The following is a 19596-nucleotide window of genomic DNA, read 5'->3' as shown; positions in this document are numbered from 1 at the left end:
TAATTGTATTGTGAAACCTTTGTTTGCTTCTCCTTGACTGAACTTCTGACTGACTGAAATTTTTTTCTGTATATTTGAGCTTTATATATTAATTGTTATTTTCACCAGTCAACCTGATTTATTAGCAGCTATCAGAGCTACATTTAAACACAAAGTGTTTACACATTTTTACACTGTTTACACTTCTGATTGGGAGTCATTGAACTTATGAACACATGGAGAAGGATGTTGGCTTATTATTAGGAGTGGCTGATTACAATCTTTACCTACTTTTCCTAACTGCAAAGTTAGGCCTATCGTTGTAGCCTTATAACTCAGTCTTATGTTGGCAACAAAAAAGTATAGAAATTAGAGCGTAGACAGGACGTAGACTGCAATATTTCATCAAATTTGAGTCATGCATCATTATCATTAGGAATATAGATGAAGAATTCTGTCATAACACAATTTCATCTCAACATAAAAGTACTCAGAAGAAAAAACAAAAAGACAGTTTAACATTTTTAATATCTGATTGATCGTTGTCTTAAGTTGATGTCAGTTCTCTTCTCTCCTGTTCTGGATTTGATGTCATAAACCAGAACAACAATGGCAGCCACGGCAGCCACACCCATCAAAGCAGAGATGACCAATCGGATCACAACTTCAGCAGTGCCACAATAGTGGACAGAGTCTGAGGAAAGAAAAGAAATCCAGATCAGATCAGGTCAGTAAAAACAGCTATGCTGAAAAAACTTTAAAATCACGTACCTGAACCTAACCAGTAGAGTTCAGTGTTGGTGAGATGTTTGGTCTGGCTGCTGACAGGATTGTTCACTACACAGCTGTAGGTGTTGTTATCCTGATATTCCACCTCCAGAGGTAGAGAGAGACTGATGCTGAGATCAGACACACTGATGCTGGACAATAAACTGTTTCCTTTGTACCAGGAGAGAGTCACATGACTCACATTCACCACTGAACACAGGAAGATCCTCGATGATCTTTCAGATGATGAAGAAGATTGTAAAGTGTCAATGAAGATTACTGGAATGGGCAGAGGAGCTGAAAACACAACATGCTTTATAAAGGTGCATTCTGAATCATCATTTTGACAATGATGTAGCCTATTCTCCATGTAATAGGTTACATAATAATCCACTCACCATACACAGTAACTCTGTAAATCTTGGGTATGTCTTCATTTCCAACCTTCATACTTAGATGATAAACTCCAGTGTGTTCAGTTGTGGTGTTTCTAATGGTGAGAGAGCCGGTGTGATCCAGCTGCAGTCGGCCTCTGAATCTCCAAACCTCATCATAATATGTACCGTTCACTCCCTTGATTCTGGCGATTCGCTCCTCTCCAAACCTCCACTCTATCTTGTCATATCCCTGTTTATCAGTAACATCAATCTTTAGAGTGACAGAATCTCCCTCCATCACTGATACTGACTTCACTACATCTGTCTCTGCAACAAACACACCTGGAGAACATGTAAAAAATGTTGTAACACTTCACAATAACGCTCAGTTTGTTGCCATGTCATGAACCAATGAACAACAATTTACATCTAGGTTAATGTTAGACTAAATATGCAATATTTCATGGCTAAATCACGTTTTTTTTAAATATATATATAAATACTAATTTATACAAGTTTTTACGTTTATGATACCTAATTCCTTATAGCATCAGCAATATTGTAAATCATTTGAGTTAATCGTTATTACGCTTTGATTTCAGTGACGTCATTAAAATACAAGTACTTACCAACCAGATGAGAAAAACACAAACAAAACAAAATAAACGTGTGGGTCATTTTCTTTAGCCGTTTGAGATAAATCGCTTAGTATGCATCCGTTTTCGACAGGAATATATCATTAATACGATCTGTAAATAAGGTTTAGAGATAAACACAGAAAGACCTTCAGACAGCGCGCTTCCGTCAACGTGCAAGCAATGCTTTCTTCTGTAGTTCAGTTTCACATCCTGGTTAATGCTATTACTTAACATATTGTGCTAAATCATTCTGTGTCTCTCAATATAATTATGTCATATTGTCTTTACCTAACGGTCTTACTTTTTAGGCTTCCTTTTTGTGCCCAAGTGTTCAAGTGGGGGTGAAGACCACAAGTGTGTGTGATCTTTTCATTACCTGATGGGACACATTGTAGTGTTGTAAAAATGCAAGTGTTTACAGAGCTTTATTTAGATTTCCAATCCTTTGCATTTTAAAATAAACTTCTAAATGTCTGTTCAGTACAGATGACACACTTGTGGTGTCTTGATTTATTTCCAGAGCATGATGGGATACACTTAATACCAGTCTGGAGAGGTTACGGTCAATTTGGCGTTTTTTTTTTTTTTTTTGGACAGGCCCAACATATATAAGGGCTACATGTTCACCAGAGCAGAGAGGACCAATCAGAACACAGGACAAAACAGACCCAGGTGGTCTGAGGCATAAAAACATTAATCAATAACAGCACCCACACCTCATTATTTAAAACAGTGACGAGGGTTGGAAAGCCTTCAGATGAACATTCTAATGTCAAAATGATTATAAAAAGATGTGCATCTTGAATACTTTAGTTTTAAAATCACTAAATATTAATAATTAAAAAAGCTTCCAATAGGCCTACACGTTGTCATAGTTCAAAAACTGCAGTAGGTCTATATTACCATAGGCAGTAACTGAGAGCTAATAAGGGAGTATATTGAGAAATGGCAGTAATAGAGCAAACAGGTTACATCCTTTAACCACGTGATGGCGGCACTTGACTGTGTTTTGTGCTGTGTTTCGGCCATCTCCTACATGGCTGACTTGAGACGGAAGAATACGACACATTCGGTAAGTGACCGATGCTCACTGGTTTTGGGGGGCATTAGGGGAATTTTTATAGCCTAGTGCACTAAAGCCGTTTTAAATGGCGACTTTCTGGAGAAGTGCACTGATTGAGAAACGCCATCATCTGTGCATTATAGGCAGGCTACTAATTACAAGCTGCAATGAAACACAACAATAGCCTACTGAAGAAAATGTTTATTTATTTACTTATTCATTGTTCATACATACAGTTCCGCCGCTACGGTCTGAATCTATAGTGTGAAACAAACAGCGTCATCGGTAAAGTCCGAATCTCGAATCAGTGATTCTAATGAGTCGGTTCGTTTTAGTGAATCAAAACATACAGCGCAACCATTGTAGTCCGACACCAGAACGAATTAATTTATGAGTCGGTTCTTTCTAATGAATCATATACAGCTCACTGTTTCAGTACTGACTGGTTGTTCAAATGCAAAAGAAAGACATAATCATTAAATGTAAAAAAGGGTATTTTTTTATTATAAAAGTAACAAACAATGCAAAATGCAATAAAATTGTAGAAAATATAAGATATATAAAGGGGATCAAAATACAATAAAACATAAGACTATAACTGACCTACAGGTATGCAGATGGATATGGAAATGTTCAAAGAAAGGACCACAAAAAAAAAAAAAAAAAAAAAACCTTTATATTAGAAAAGAAGTTATTTTCATATAGCCTAGTCATTTTACTGGCATTTAGCAGACGTTTATTAATTACATTTAACAGCATATTGTATATATTTTTAAGGAAATTGGCATACAGAGAAAAGGGTGTTACTCAGCGATCTGCTTTAAGAGAAAAACTGCACAATTTTTATCCAGCAGGAACAATGTATGACATAGCCTACCCTACAAGATCTTACAGTAGGCTACTGTGAAAAAAAAATGGAGAAAAAAAAATTAAAGGCAAAAGGACTGTTTGAAAATGAGTACATGTAGTTTATGTGTACAGGCAAATTGGTATTAGCTTATAGTAATGGAACTTTTTTTTTTTTTTAAATATAGCATCAAGACTAATGGTGAGCTTTAAACTGATTTCCACATTGAGGTTTTGACCTTCACTCTCAAAATAAAGGAACAGTTCCATATGATCTTTCTGGTCAAGATGTTTTATGATTTATGCTTACGATGTTTGACCTTTTTACCTTTTGTGAACCTCGTCAAAAACAACACAACACAAATAAAAGCATAAAGGCATAGTTATCATGACCAGAACATCATTCAAAAAGAAATGTATCACAAAAAATATTTAACGTTGTGTGACAACACATGCGTACACCTCATCCTCCTCTTTCTGAAAGAAATACAAACACAAAAGACACACAAGGCTTTAGTATAATAGCAAGATGTTTAGATGTTTTTTAAGAACAGTCTTTACCATCAAAGAAAACCAAAGAAATCCTCTCATACCACAACACTCACCACTTTAAAAACACTTTTTTCACACATGCATGCATGTTCAAGAGAGACAGCCAGACTGTAAATTCCACTGTAAATTCTCCTGAAGTAATTAAATTAAATATACTTTAAATTTTCAATTATTAAAAATGTCTATCTTTGGTTACCCTGATGAAAAAAATCTTAAAACAGCCTAAAGTGGTTAGCTGGTCAAGAGTTGAACATCATCTTAACATGAAACACACATGAATCAGCTGACCATCAGAAAAATATCATCATTATTATTATTTTTCTTTTCAGCAGGGTGTAGCTCATTAGTTTACCATGAGTCAAATGAATAACTAATATGGAAGAGCTTAAAGGGTTACTCCACCCCAAAATGAAAATTTTACCCCAATGTTGTTCCAAACCCGTAAAAGCTTCGTTCGTCTTCGTAGCACAATTTAAGATATTTTGGATGAAAACCGGGAGGCTTGTGACTGTCCCATTGACTGCCAAGTAAATAACACTGTCAAGGCCCAGAAAAGTATGAAAGATTGTCAGAATAGTCCATCTGCCATCAGTGGTTCAACCGTAACGTTATGAAGTGACGAGAATACTTTTTGTACGCGAAGAAAACAAAAATAACGACTTTATTCAACAATTTGTCTCCTCAGTGTCTCTCCGCATCACCGTAGCGCCATTTTGGAGAATATGAGCTGAACGCAGGCAGTGTACGCTCTTCTGTGTCAGAAATTAAGTTCATACTTTTCTGGGCCTTGACAGTGTTATTTACTTGGCAGTCAATGGGACAGTCACAAGCCTCCTGGTTTTCATCCAGAATATCTTAAATTGTGTTCCGAAGACGAACGAAGCTTTTACAGGTTTGGTACGACATTTTCATTTTGGGGTGGAGTATCCCTTTAAGGAACTAATATCAAGCATCTATTTCAAATAGAACACAAAGATACCATGCTGGAATTAGACCTCAGACTTCAGTAAAAAAGAAACAAAATACCTTGTTATGTAGTCAAAATTTTACATATCACTGTTTTGATAGCAGATTCCAGTATTACACATTTTTAGTTAATATAACATATTAATGTTATATTGAAAAATTGACTCTAAAGTCTCTATTTCTATTGACTATATTTCGAATGAAGGCTGGAATATTCACACTCTTATACACACTCTTTTTCTCTCACAGACCATTTCTTTCACAGACATACTAACACCGTCCTCACAGTGTTTTGTTCCGGAAGTCCACAGTTTCCTGTGGAACTGTTTAACAGTGTCTGTTTTATGCAGAAACACCTTGAGCTACAACGTTTTTAACAGTAGAGTATGAACCCTTATTTTGTAGAAATTACACTATATTTGGGCTGTTTGCCAATAAATAACATTTTATTTTCAAATGGCTTCACACTGTGCACACTTGTGCTATTTTAGTTTGTTGCATATAACACATTTATCTGAATGCCACAGAATGCTCAGTGGAACTTCTCATTTAAGACAGTTTTTTATTAGTATATAGTCTATCACTGCCATACACAGTAAATGTGCCTGTCTGTACAGTTGCTTAACGTCAGTGGTGCCTGTCTTAGTCCATTAGCAGTTAGCCACTATAGCTATCGCCAGCAGCTTCTGGTGAATAGCTGCTATTGAGAAGTTGAGAAGCTGGTGTTCAGAAAACTGATGAAGATGTGCTACCAGCAGCAGTTAAAACTGTCACATTTCAAGTTAAAACATGAGTAGCTCATGTCGCGATATACAAGAGAAACTGTCTTAATGCACTGCCTTAACATGAAATGTGTTCAAATCTTAGGTAGCACATCAGTGGTGGATCTGGGGACACTCTCCTAAGGCATAGTTTTAAGATGCCAAGCTATAACAATTACTATGACAAATGAAAATGAATGAATAATTACATAATAATTACAAAAGTACAGGGACAGGCAATGTTATAATGTTACTTTTTGTTACTTTAGTCAAATGAGATAAAAGTGATTTAACATTTAAAGGTAAATTTTCTAATGACTGAAATGTTTCTTCCTCATTTTCTCACATTCAGATTAGCAGATCTCTCTTCAGCTTTTAGTACAGGAAACACAAGCATTTAGCAGGTAGTTTAACAGTGTTCGTTTTAGCAGAAACACTCTAAGCCCCAACACACAAACTGTTTACAGTTATCTTTGAGTAAAAATCTAAACTAATCTTTCTCTCTGGCATTTTGGACATCTAACAACTGTTAAGATTATTTTTCTGCACTACTATTGCTTGTAAGAGTCAAAGTAGTAGTAGTTATGTTTATTTGTGAATAGTGAAAAAAAAAACGTAAAAAATACTGTAAGTCTGTAGGGAACGTCATGATACAATAAATATTATTTTTCATTATTAAATTGTGTTGGATCTTTACATAAGTTCAGAGTTTAGATGTGTTTTTGTCCATATTAAAGGCTGTAGGGTTTGCTGCAGTTCAGATACAGTAGCTCTTTTCAAAGCTTAGTGATCTGGCCCAACAGTACTTTAAAGCATCTCTGCAGCACTCGTGACATGAAGGGTGTTCTTACAGTATAGGCAGCTAAGCTTTTATTAGATGCCTTGTTTGGGCCAAATGCTAAAGGAACATCACACTCATCTTTCGATAAGGCAGTTGAGTGCTTCACATCATGAGCACTATTTGTATAACAGCACGAGTTTGATCAAATCAGTCCATTTCTGTTCGGATGTAGTCACTGTGTAGACAGTGAAGCAGCTCACTAGTGTTTGGAACTAAGCCATCGTGTTTTCTTTTCATTTCCCTATCCTGCTTTTTAAATAACATGAAAGATCTTACCACTTTACAGTGCCGTGAAAAGGTTTTTGCCCCTTCCTGTTTTTTTTGTGCAAGTAAATACAAAATGCAGTTTTAAAATGAGGATTTCACTCATTAAGGGAAAAAAGCTGTCCAAACCTGCCTGGCCCTATGTGAAAAATTAATCGCCCCCTCCTGTTAAATCATGAAAGAACTGTGATTAACCCCAATATTTTAAAAAGCTGAGTTATATTTCACTACCCAGGCCTGATTACTGCCAGACCTGTTGAATCAAGAAATCACTTAAATAGAACCTGTCTGACAAAGTGAAGCATGCTTAAAGAGCAACACATCATGCCGCGATCTAAAGAAATTCAAAAACAGATGAGAAACAAAACAGTTGACATGTATCAGTCTGGAAAGGGTTATAAAGCTATTTCTAAGGCTTTGGGACTCCAGCGATCCACTGTCAGAGTCGACTTGCCATAATAGATGGAACCATGAATTCTGCACTCTATCAGAAAATCCTGAAGAAGAATATCCGGCCGTCAGTTTGTGACCTCAAGCTCAAGCGCACTTGGTTTATGCAGCAGGACAATGATCCAAAACACACCAGCAAGTCCACATCTGAATGGCTCAAGAAAAACAAAATTAAGGTTTTGGAGTGGTCAAGTCAAAGTCCGGACTTAAATCATATTGAAATGCTGTGGCATGACCTTAAACAGTCCAGTCATGCTCGAAAACCCTCCAAAATTCCTCCACAGCGATATGAAAGACTCATCGCCAGTTATCACAAACGCTTGATTGCAGTTGCAAAGGGTGGCACAACCAGTTATTAGATTTAGGGGGCAATTACTTTTTCACATAGTGCCAGGCAGGTTTGGACAGCTTTTTTCTTTTAATAAATGGAATCATTATTTCAAAACTGCATTTTGAATTTACTCGGGTTATCTTTGTGTAATATTACAATTTGTTTGATGATCTGGATGTTTTAATTTTGCAAATATGCAAAAAAAAAAAAAAAACAGGAAGGGGCAAAAACCTTTTCACGGCACTTCATTTATACGTGTTTGACTAATAGGGGTGGTATACTAAACTTACATACCACTAAACTTATATACCAAAAAATGCAGTATTACACTGTATATTGCATAGATAGGTACAACATATAACTGAATAAGCCAAATACAAGTCTTCATGATCTCTCTCTCTCTCACACATACACCTGTTTAACACAAAACGTTACTGTTTGTATTTCTAGTACAACCCTCTTTCCTTAGCTCAAGTATGCAAACCTCTTTGCCGCATGCATTGGAATATTGTATTACACTGAAAGTAAAATGTTCAGATGAAAATGGCAACATGATGCGTTCATATGTGCTTAATTTTCGCTGGAGGAAACAGCTGTGGTGTGAAAAACACTAAATTCAGCATAAAGTGGTTAGCTGGTCAAGAGCTGAACATCATCTTAACATGAAACATGCATGAATTAGCTGAGCATCAGCAAAACATTTTTTTTTCAGCATGGTGTATCTCATTGGTTTAACATGAGTCAAATGAATAATAAAATAAAATGTCACGATGATCTACGTACAACTGTAGTATCAGCACAAACAACATTAACAGAGATATAGAAAAGCTTGAGGAACTACCATCAATTTATTTCAAATAGTACACAAAGATACCATGCATGTCTGTACAGTTTTATGTTTCTCTTATGTCACTGTTTTGACAGCAGCCCAATATTACATTATATTATGTTATATTTGGTTAATATAACATTTTAATGTTATATGAAAGATTTTACTCTAACATAATATTTCTAATGAAGGCTTGTATATTCACACCCTTTCTCTCTCCCTGTCACGGTTTCTTTAAGTTTGGACTTTTGTCATTCTGTTCAGGTGTGTGTTGTTAGTGTCCTCGTTTGCTTGTGTATTTAAATTGCTCCCTCTTACCTGATTATTTGTCAGGTCTCGTCAATTCTACGTGTGTCACCAGCCTATACCCTTGTTTGGATATTTACCTGTCTGTGGATTCATTAAAGCCCTGCTTATTCACTATCTCGTCTGCATGTCTGTTCCTCGACACAATGCGTGTCAGAAGATCCGACCCAACCAGTATACAAACGTGATTTACACCCATTTATTTTTTCGTTCTGTAAGTGTTTTTGTTTTCGGTTTCTATGGATCACTTTGCCGCCGTGAACCTGCTTTGCCTAGAGCAGGAAAACCGCTCCCTTGAGGAGCATTTGGAAGAATTCCTTGGTCTCAAACATCTGACCACCTTCCCGGATGACTGCTTATGCTCGTTCCTGCACTGTTAAAATGTTCCTATATTTTTACAGTAAGTTACTGGCAGCACAGTTGCCAGTAAGTTACTGTATTTTGGTTTTACAGCAATGTGCTGTAATAAAACTTTACAGTATGTAGAACAGTGTACTGTATAACTACAAAACAGAATACTGTATTAAGAATCAAGTGTACGTAAACTTTTGAACGGGGTCATTTTTATATATTCAACTATTATTTTCTCTTGTGGACTATATGTAAACATATTTTATGTGAAATATATTATTCAGGTCAGTACTAAATAAACAATAACATGCATTTTGTATGATAATCCCTCTTATTTTAGTAAAATAATTAACATTTTGCAGATTCTGTAAACTTTTGACTTCAAATGTAAAAAAAATTTAATTAATTGAAATAATACTTACAAAAAACTGCATTGTGACAGCAGTGTCCTTCCCAGGGTGCAAAGACAAGTGGACCACACTGTAGAGCTGCAAGAAATCAAGCAAATTAGATTCAGTAATATGTTAGCCTACTTGTTGATGATGTATATCACATAGTGTTGCCTATAACGTTACATGTGTATTTCATACACTCCAACAATCTATCAAAGTTATTTAAAAAATCATATTATGCTTGACATTGCTGAAGATTTTGGCATGCATTTTACTTGTCTTTGTTGTCTGATAGATCATTAGTAACTGATAAAAGTAATTGACCACTAATCATATTTTTATTATCATAACCATTTTTATCAATCACCATGCTGCTACAGAACTGGTCTCCCGCCTAAATAGTTAAAGGGGTCCTATTATGCTCTTTTACAAAGTCTTGATTTTGTTTTGGGGGTGTACTAGAACAGGCTCTCATACTAGGGTGTTCGAAAAACACATTATTTTTCACATATTTTACATTATTACAACACCTCTCTCCCCGGTCTGGCATTAACGGCTCGAATAGTTACTGTATCAAATGAAGGCGCACCTTCTGAAATACGAACTGTGTTGTGATTGGTTAGCTGGGCTAGTGTGTGTTGTGATTGGTTAGCTGGACCAGTGTGTGCTGTGATTGGCAGCACTCGGCGCCTGGTCAGGAAATGTCACGCCCCTTACCACAGCCGCCTGTGAGCTTCAGTGTAAATATTGCGTCAATATCAAATCAATTTGAACGAGATTTAAACCCGGATGATTGTAACCACTTTAAGTTCATCTGCCTTGGGAAAGCTAGCGTATCTCCGACATAGTGATAATAACACTCGTTGCCTTCTCTAGTGCAGCTCAACCAGGTCTCGTCCCATTCGTCAATATTTGTGACATCACAAATCCCAGCAAATATGCGTTGTAGTCCAAACGAGTCGTTCGTTGTAGTTTTTGAAAATTGATTTCTGTTAGATAAAATATCTCCTTTTGAAGTGGACTTTGAGCTTTGTAACTTTTCAGATCTTTTTTTTTTTTAAATTCTTTATTTATTAGATTTTTTCTTAAACATATCAAAACCATAACAACACGTATAAACCAACACATATTCACTCATCTCACATATAACTATTCAACATATAATTACAGAACAGTAAAAAAATAGAAAAAATAAAAATAATTGACAGAGAAAACAACAGTAGACAATATGTATAAAACAAAAGTGGGGGCATTAGTCCAATAAACACCTCAAGTATGAATTCAATCCTCTTCTTAGCTCAATTAAGCATTTATCTCAATGGATCAATTCAACCAATTCCTGTAGAATCAATATCACCAAAGTAATTTATAAAAGGTTGCCATATCTCAGAAAACTTTTCCTCTTTATTTTTTAAGGAGAATCTGATTTTCTCGAGCTCCAAATGTTTAATTATATCCCTCATCAGATTTAAATATGTGGGGGAAGCTTTCTGTTTCCAGTTTAACAATATTAATCTTCGTGCTAGTAGACAAACAAATAAAATCATATTTTGTTCAGCCCTGTTTTTAGCTATCTCAGATTCAACAATACCTAAAACCGCCATCAGGGGATCTAGATCAATTGGCCTTTGTAATATTCTTGACAATGTCAGAAAAATACTTCCCCAGTAGGATGATAATTTTGGGAAGCTCCAAACCATATGGGCCAGTGATGCACGCCCACAACGGTCACATGAAGGGTCTACATTTGGGAATATCTTACTGAGCTTTTGTTTAGACCAGTGTAAACGATGTATTACTTTAAACTGTATGAGTCCGTGTCTTGCACAAACTGATGAGCCATGAATCTGTTTAAGGGCTGTCTCCCATTGCTCCTCTGTAATTTCAACTCCCAAGTCTTCCACCCAGGAGGACTTTAAGTGTTCTAGAGTTGATGTGCTTGTCAACTGGAATAATGCTTCATATATATATATATATATGAAATACCTATTTTATTGTAAGGATCACGCAAAAGTATAATTTCCATCATGGTTTGATTTGGAGAGTTGGGGTATAATTAATTATTTTGTTTAACAAAGTTTCGCAGCTGCAAATATAAAAAAAAAATGTGATTGAGATATGTTGTATTTCTTTTGTAGCTGTTCAAATGATGGAAACACTTTATCAATAAATATGTCTATAAAGCTATAAATTCCTTTTCCAACCCAATCATCAAATGTTGTATTTTTAAAAGAGGGAGCAAACAAGTGATTTTTTATGATGGGGCTTTGAAGGGAACCAGCTTGCCAGCCAACAAATTTTTGGACCTGGGACCAGATCTTGAGTGTATGTGAAACTACTGGATTGTCTAATGGATAAGGGCATATAGTGGGTAAAGGTGAAAACAGTAGAGCAGAAAGTGAGGAAGGATAACAGCATGCACTTTCTATGCTTACCCATAGTTGGGGTTGTTTTTGTAACCAGTAGGCCATCATTCTTATATTACTCGCCCAGTAATAAATCTTAAAAGTTTGGAAGTCCCATTCCTCCTTTTGATTTGGGTCTCTGTAAAAATGCCTTCCTTATTCTAGGTATCTTTCTATCCCAAATAAATTCAGAAATAATTTTATCAAGACTATGAAAAAAACTCTTCTTAATATATATTGGTATACACTGAAATAAAAATAAAAATTTTGGAAGAATGTTCATTTTGATAATATTAATTTCCCCTGCTAATTAGATAGCTATATGAGACCATCTCTGTAGATCCTGTGTTATTTGATCAAATAATTTAGAAAAATTCTCTTTATAGAGATCTACAAATATCTTAGTGACATTGATTACTAAGTATTTAAACTGGGTTAAAGTTTTAAAGGGCAGTGTTACAAAAGATTGTTGATCGGCTAAATTGTTAATTGGAAATAATATACTTTTCCCCATATTAAGTTTATACCCTGAAATTTGTCCAAATTTAAAGTGGAAATTATTGCAGGAATAGATTTAGATAGGTTGGAAATATATAATAATAAATCATTCGCATATAATGATACTTTATGCTCCCCCACCCCTCGAAAGACCCCACTGTAGACTGTTAAGTTTTGTAAAGAGATTGCCAGAGGTTCAGTTGCTAACGCAAAAAGCATTGGAGATAATGGGCATCCTTGTCTAGTAGAACGTTCTACGTTGCAAAACCAAACCTTGACAAGGCCGAGAAGAGAAAATCCCACTCGACCCTGTCAAAAGCCTTTTCAGCATCCAATGAAATAAGGATTTCTGAATAAGATCTTGAGTGAGAAGAGTATATTATATCAAATAATCTGAATGTTGTGAACCATTTGTCTATTTTTGATAAAACCTGTCTGATCTTCATGTATTATTGTTGGGAGTATATTTTCTTTTTTTTATTATTTATTTATTTTTCAGAGGGAAAATGCATACAGAGATCAGGACATACATAATTTCTCCGAAATAAAGAAAAATATAAAAATAAATAAATGAAAACATACATAGACCTTAATGTTACTATGGAGAGTATATACAGAGTATGTATGCCCTCAATCTTGAAAACAAATTTCTCAAATGTTACATATGCATTATATTTTCTTCCTCTTAACAACAACTATATACAAAAGAACATGGGGAGCTATTGCTTACAACTCATACAAAAAGATACCTGCATTCCACAAGGTTGTAAATGTATCGGGTTACCATGAAACCAGGGTCTTGTTCGGCGTCCTGGGGTGTTACAAAGTATTTGTGAAATCTAGCTAACAAAATATATATTGTGTGTTGGAGTGTTCCAGACGCTACAGAACAGTTACAATTCAAGAAAAATCTGGGTGTACTGGTTTAATATAATCTATCCATTTATTCCAAACTAAACCTTCTATCTGAGTTCTTAATGAAAAATATAGTTTTTCCATCACATATATAATGTGTATTGTATCAATCCACTCTTCAACTGTGGGTGTCTCTGGCTTTAGCCATTTTCTAGTAATTACTTTTTTACTAGCCACCAGAAGAATTAACAACAGTTTCTTATCCTTATTGTTCCACCCATCTAAATGTATATTACCCAAATATAGAGATTCACAATTAAAAACAATTTCTACTTCAAAAACAGCTTCCAGATTCCTTTTAATCTCTTGCCAATATGGGGTTAATTTCTGACACCCCCAAAAGATATGATAGTGGTTAGCTTCCTTTTCCCCACATAATCTCCAGCAGCTAGTACCCTTCCCTTGGTGTTTTTTCTGTGATGGTGTAATAAAGAACCTAATAACATTCTTCCAACAAAATTCTCTCCACATGGCTGAGCTTGTAGATTTCCATTGTGTTTTACAAATTTTCTCCCAATCCTCATCTGAGACATTAAAATTCCCTTCCATTTTCCATTTGTCTCTAACATAAAATGTGTTTTCGGGTACATTTTGGAGAAATCCATTATATAATTTTGAGATAATCTTATTACATGATTGAGCCTTACATACTGATAAGAACACTTTTATTATCCCTGTCTCAGTGAATTTCAATATTTCTGGTTTGATATTACATTCAATATAGTGCCTAACTTGGAGATATCTATAGAAGTCACTTTGATTAAGCCCATATTTTCCCTTTAGCGATTCGAAGCTATGGATTTTGCCCTTGTTGAAAAATGTGTAATAATTTGAAATTCCTAGCTTAGTCCAAATTCGAAATCGATCATCTATTCTATTCGGGACAAAATCAGTATCAAAGGCACACCATCTTAATATTTTCAATTTATCTTCCAAACCATCCATTTTCTTTGCTTGATGCCAAATTTTAAATAATAAATTGATCCATGAGTTTGTTTCCTTAATCATTATATTTCTTAGTTTGTTATCAGCAATAAGGGCAGATAATGGAGACTCTCCCATCATCCCTCTTTCTATTTCAATCCATCTTGCTGAATATACTGGACTGCTCCAGCAGACTAATGGCCTTAATTGGGCCGCATAATAATATTGTTGTAAGCATGGGAGGCCTAACCCACCTTTTTCTTTACTTAATAGTAATGTCTTAAATCTTATTCTGGGTTTTTTACCCTGCCATAAAAATCTAGATATTAATTTATTCCATTCTATAAATTGTTGATTCGAAATTTCTACTTGAAGTGTCTGATATAGATATAACAATTTTGGTAGAATGATCATCCTTACTGAATCAACTTTGGAACTTAGACTGTACAAGGGAATAAGGTTCCAACGTACTAAATCAGATTTTATTTTTTTATTCAAGGGACCATAATTTAAATCAAATAATTTTGAATGGTCTCCAGACAAATTTACTCCCAAGTAATTAATTGATTTTGTATCCCATTTTAAAATATATTTATCTTTAATTTGTCTAGGTGGATCATAATTAAATTTTAATACTTGGGTTTTTGAGACGTTCAGTTTGTAACCAGATATGGCCTCATACCCCTCAAGGAAGTTAAATAGTGTAGGAAGTGACTTTGTAGGTTGGCACATATATATCAATATATCATCGGCAAAGAGGGCTAATTTATGCTCTCCGGACCCTATATCCATCCCTTTAATGAGATGGTTTTGCCTATTCCATTGGCTCAAAGGTTCAATAAATATGGCAAAAAGGAGTGGTGAAATGGGGCACCCCTGTCTTGTGCCCCGCTCTAATTTAAATGGATCTGATAAACCCCCATTAATTTTAATCCTTGCATAAGGCTTATCATATAATGTTGTAATTATTCCAGTAAAATTCTTATGAAATCCAAATTTTTCTAATACCTTGTATAGAAAACTCCATCTCACGGAGTCAAAGGCTTTCTCTGCATCTAAACTCAATAGTGTAGCTTCCACATTGTGTTTTGAAATGAAACTAAGAATATGTAAAGTTCTTCTGATGTTGTCTGATGCTTGCCTTTGACAAATAAAGCCTGTTTGATCTAAATTAATGAGGTCTGGGATAATATTTTCTAATCTCTGTGCTAAAATGTAGTCAACATTTAAAACACTAATTGGCCGATAGTTACCACATTCCAACTTATCTTTTCCCTCCTTTAAAATGACCGATATAATCGCTTCTCTCCAGGAAGGTAAGATTTCCCATTTTTGTACTACCAAATTGTAAGCCTTTAATAAAGTCGGGGCCAAATGATCGAACATGGATTTGTACCATTCCGCAGGGTAGCCGTCCGCTCCTGGTGATTTGCCTGTCTTTAGTCTTGCCACGGCTACTTTTAACTCCTCCATTGTAATTTCTGCTACTAAAGATTTATTTTGTTCCTCTGACACTGTGGGTAGCTCTAATGAGGCTAGAAATGATTCTATATGCAGATCGTTATTAATTTTAGGTTGTGAATACAAAACTTTATAAAAAGTTTCAAAACTCTGCTGTATTTGCTCTAGTTTACAATATGTCTCCCCGGTTTGAGTATTTCTGATCTTATTGATAGCTCTATCTGCTTGTTGTTTCCTTAATCTGTAGGATAACAATTTTAATGATTTGCCCCCAATTTCATAGTATCTTTGTTTTAAGAACAGAAGTTTCTTTTGTAATTCTTTAGAATATATTTAATCTATTTCTTTAACTGTTTTTTTTATATCTTGCTTCACCTTATGATTCATTGTAGCCCTGTGTTCGTTCTGTAGTCTTTTCAGTTTAATTTCAAGGTCTTGTCGTTTCTGCCTTCTAAGTTTCCTTAAATTAGATGTAATGTATATAATTTTACATCTTACTACTGCTTTTAATGCATCCCAGACTGTTGACGGTATCACCTCCTCATTATCATTTATCTCCACATAAGATTTAATCTCATTTTCTAAAGTTTGCTTGATTTGGGAATTGTTTAAGATATCTGAATTCATTCTCCAAACTGTGGAATTAGGTTTCCTATTCAGACCCACAGACATATAAATAGGACTATGATCAGAAATATCCATCGTGCCCAATTCACATTGTTCAACCAGATGCAGATCCTTTTTGAAAATAAAGAAGTAATCTATTCTGGAGTACGTTGTCTGGGGATGAGAATAGTGAGTGTAATCACGAACCCTGGGATTTAATTCTCTCCATACATCTATGATTCCTATCTCTTTCAACCAACTATTCACCTTTTTAATCAGTGGCTTTAATCCCATTGTGCTTCTAGAACAGTCCAATTTAGGGTTTAGACGTATGTTAAAATTACCTCCACATATTAAAATTCCTTGGACTTTAGTAGCTATTAAATCAAATATTTCACAGTAGAAATACCACTCAGAGCCTGGGGGAGCATAGACATTCAAAAAACTTGTTAAAATTCCCTCTATTTTTCCTGTTATCAATACAAATCTTCCTTACTTGTCTTTTATTTCTGACATATGTTCATAATTCAATTTTTTGGATATAAGTATGGCCACTCCTCTTTTGCGTACAGATTTATAGGATGCAAAGTATACCTCCTTAAAACCCATTTTGTTTAGTTTTGAATGTTCTGCATCTTTTAGATGGGTTTCCTGTAGAAACACAACCTCTGCTCTAGCCTTCTTTAATTTGGACAGAATCTTTCCTCTTTTAACTGGACTAAGTATGCCATTGACATTAAACAAAGCTATTTTCATACTTTACAGTCAATTTATAAAATACTAACAAAAGTGTTGTAACATATAGCATCCCCTTCAACAGAACAAACTGAAACAAATCAACAATCAACCAATTTGAAATATTAATCAACATGTACAACGTAAAGTGAACTTCCATAACTGAAGTCATTACCACGACTGTAATGGAGCCTCCACTTATAGGCTTCAAGGGAAAACCCCTCTTTATAAGTTTATAGAAGGGGCCCTTGTAAATAGCAGTTAAACAAAGAACCCTTTGAGCTATCCATACAACATATCCCGATTATTCAATACTACACTGATAACTAGGTTGTTCAAACAAACTATTTAAGGACGTTGCGTCTCGCACTCTCCCTCCCTGTCTCTTTTTTTTTTTTAACTCAAGTACCTTTGCCAGTCCCGAAAGCGTCAGTCCGAAATGGCATAATGCTTCTCATCTCTGTATTAACCACTTTACGGTACAAAGACAATCGGGATCGTGCATAAATTATGAAGATTGCAAACTCCCGTCCTTTCTTCGGAAAGTCCCTCTTTTTCACACAGGGCCATGTAGTTTTGGATTTTGTTTTCCCTTAATAATAAAAACCTTCATTTAAAAACTGCATGTTGTGTTCACTTGTGTTATCTTTTACTAATATTTAAATTTGTTTGATGATCTGAAACATTAAAGTGTGACAAACATGCAAAAAAATAAGAAATCAGGAAGGGGGCCAACACTTTTTCACACCACTGTATGTATGTGGGCTACTGTTCCAACGCTACAGTCTGAGGCCCTGTCCACACGAACGCTTTAAAACCGCAGCTTTTTCTTTGCGGTTTGGCCGTTCATCCACACGCAAACGCAGCACCAGGTCACTGAAACCAGACATTTTTTAAAATGCCTGCCAGGGTGAAGATTTTCAAAAACTCCAGTTGCAGTGTTATCGTGTAGATAACAGGTAGATAACAGGTAACCTTGGTTCCCTGAATAGGGAATGAGATGCTGCGATGACGACATTGCTTTTGGGAACACCTTCGGTGTGACGAATGTCTGAACCCCTTATACCATCACGCCAATTCATTGGCCAAATAGAGCTTAGCACTGCACGTAGGTGAGCTATATCAGTGTGCTGCACGCTATTTCATCAGATTTCCACTTGTTTACGAAGGAAGCGCTATCAAAGGTACGGAACAGCCCGCATCGCAGCATCTCGTTCCCTGTTCAGGGAACCAAGGTTACATACGTAACCGAGATGTTTCCCTGTCTACACGATAACATTGCAACTGGAGTTTTTGAAAATCTTCACCCTGGCAGGCGTTTTCAAAAATGTCTGGTTTCAGTGACCTGGTGCTGCGTTTGCGTGTGGACCAAGGTTACATACGTAACCGAGATGTTCCCTCTCATAGGCTCATTTCGATGCTGCGATGACGTCATCGCTTTGGGAGTGCTATACCATAACGCCTAACGTACCTTTAGATAGCTGGAAGACCAAGGAAAGCGTCTGCTCAATTGGATAAGACCCGGGAGCCAGGAGCCGACCTCACGTCTAGACTGTAGAACTTGATGAAGGTGCTAGGAGAGGACCATCCTGCAGCAGCACAAACATCTTCCATCGAGGACCCTTTGAAGAAGCCGCTGCTCTTGTAGAATGAGCATGCACCCCTAAAGGCGAAGTCGAGCCACACGCCTCATAGGCCAAAGAGATAGCCTCCACTATCCAGTGTGACATCCGCTGTTTAGTGACAGCAGAACCTCTGCTCTTACCACCAAAACACACAAACAACTGGTCAGATCCACACCACTGAGCCGTGCGGTCTACATAGATCCTAAGTGCCCTCACTGGGCAGAGACTCAGGCTAACTGGCCCTGCATCAGCTGGGGAGAAGGCTGCTAAGACCATTTGCTGAAAGCGAAACGGAGTCGAAACAACCTTAGGAACATAATCAGACCTAGGTCACAAAAAGGCTTTAACCAGCCCTGGAGCAAAGTCCATACACGAAGGGCTGATGGAGAGTGCCTGCAGATCCCCTACCCTCTTAAGGGAGGATAAAGCCACCAAAAGAACCGTCTTGAGAGTCAAGAGTTTCTCTGACACAGACTCCAAAGGCTCAAAAGGATGGCCTGTCAGGCCAAAACAATCGATAAGTCCCAAGAAGGAACTCGTGCTGGGCTGAAAGGCCTAAGCCATCTCGAACCCTGCATAAAACAGGAGACCAGGGGGTGGCGACCAACTGAAACACCTCCCACGAGTGCATGCCCTGCCGATATGGCCGCCACGTACACCTTAAGAGTGGCGGGGGGAACGCCCCCCGCAAAAAAAACTTTAAGAAACACACA

At 36.3% G+C, this 19596-nt stretch overlaps 1 protein-coding gene across 1 annotated transcript in view; it reads right to left on the bottom strand.

The window, feature by feature from the left end:
- Positions 1-503: 503 nt before the first annotated feature.
- LOC107570685 (CD48 antigen-like) overlaps positions 504-19596 on the bottom strand; it is a 41951-nt gene continuing 22858 nt past the window's right edge. Inside the window, exons 3-4 of the mRNA XM_016256943.1 lie at positions 751-1044; positions 504-673 (exon numbers count right to left, since the gene is read on the bottom strand). Of these exons, the coding sequence (XP_016112429.1) occupies positions 504-673; positions 751-1044 (464 nt within the window). The remainder of the gene's footprint in view (positions 674-750; positions 1045-19596) is intronic.

Source organism: Sinocyclocheilus grahami, unplaced genomic scaffold (genome assembly GCF_001515645.1).
Source record: "Sinocyclocheilus grahami isolate Dianchi unplaced genomic scaffold, SAMN03320097.WGS_v1.1 scaffold1492.1, whole genome shotgun sequence".
In the NCBI taxonomy this organism is placed as follows: Eukaryota; Metazoa; Chordata; class Actinopteri; order Cypriniformes; family Cyprinidae; genus Sinocyclocheilus; species Sinocyclocheilus grahami.
This window is presented reverse-complemented; position numbering and strand designations above follow the sequence as displayed.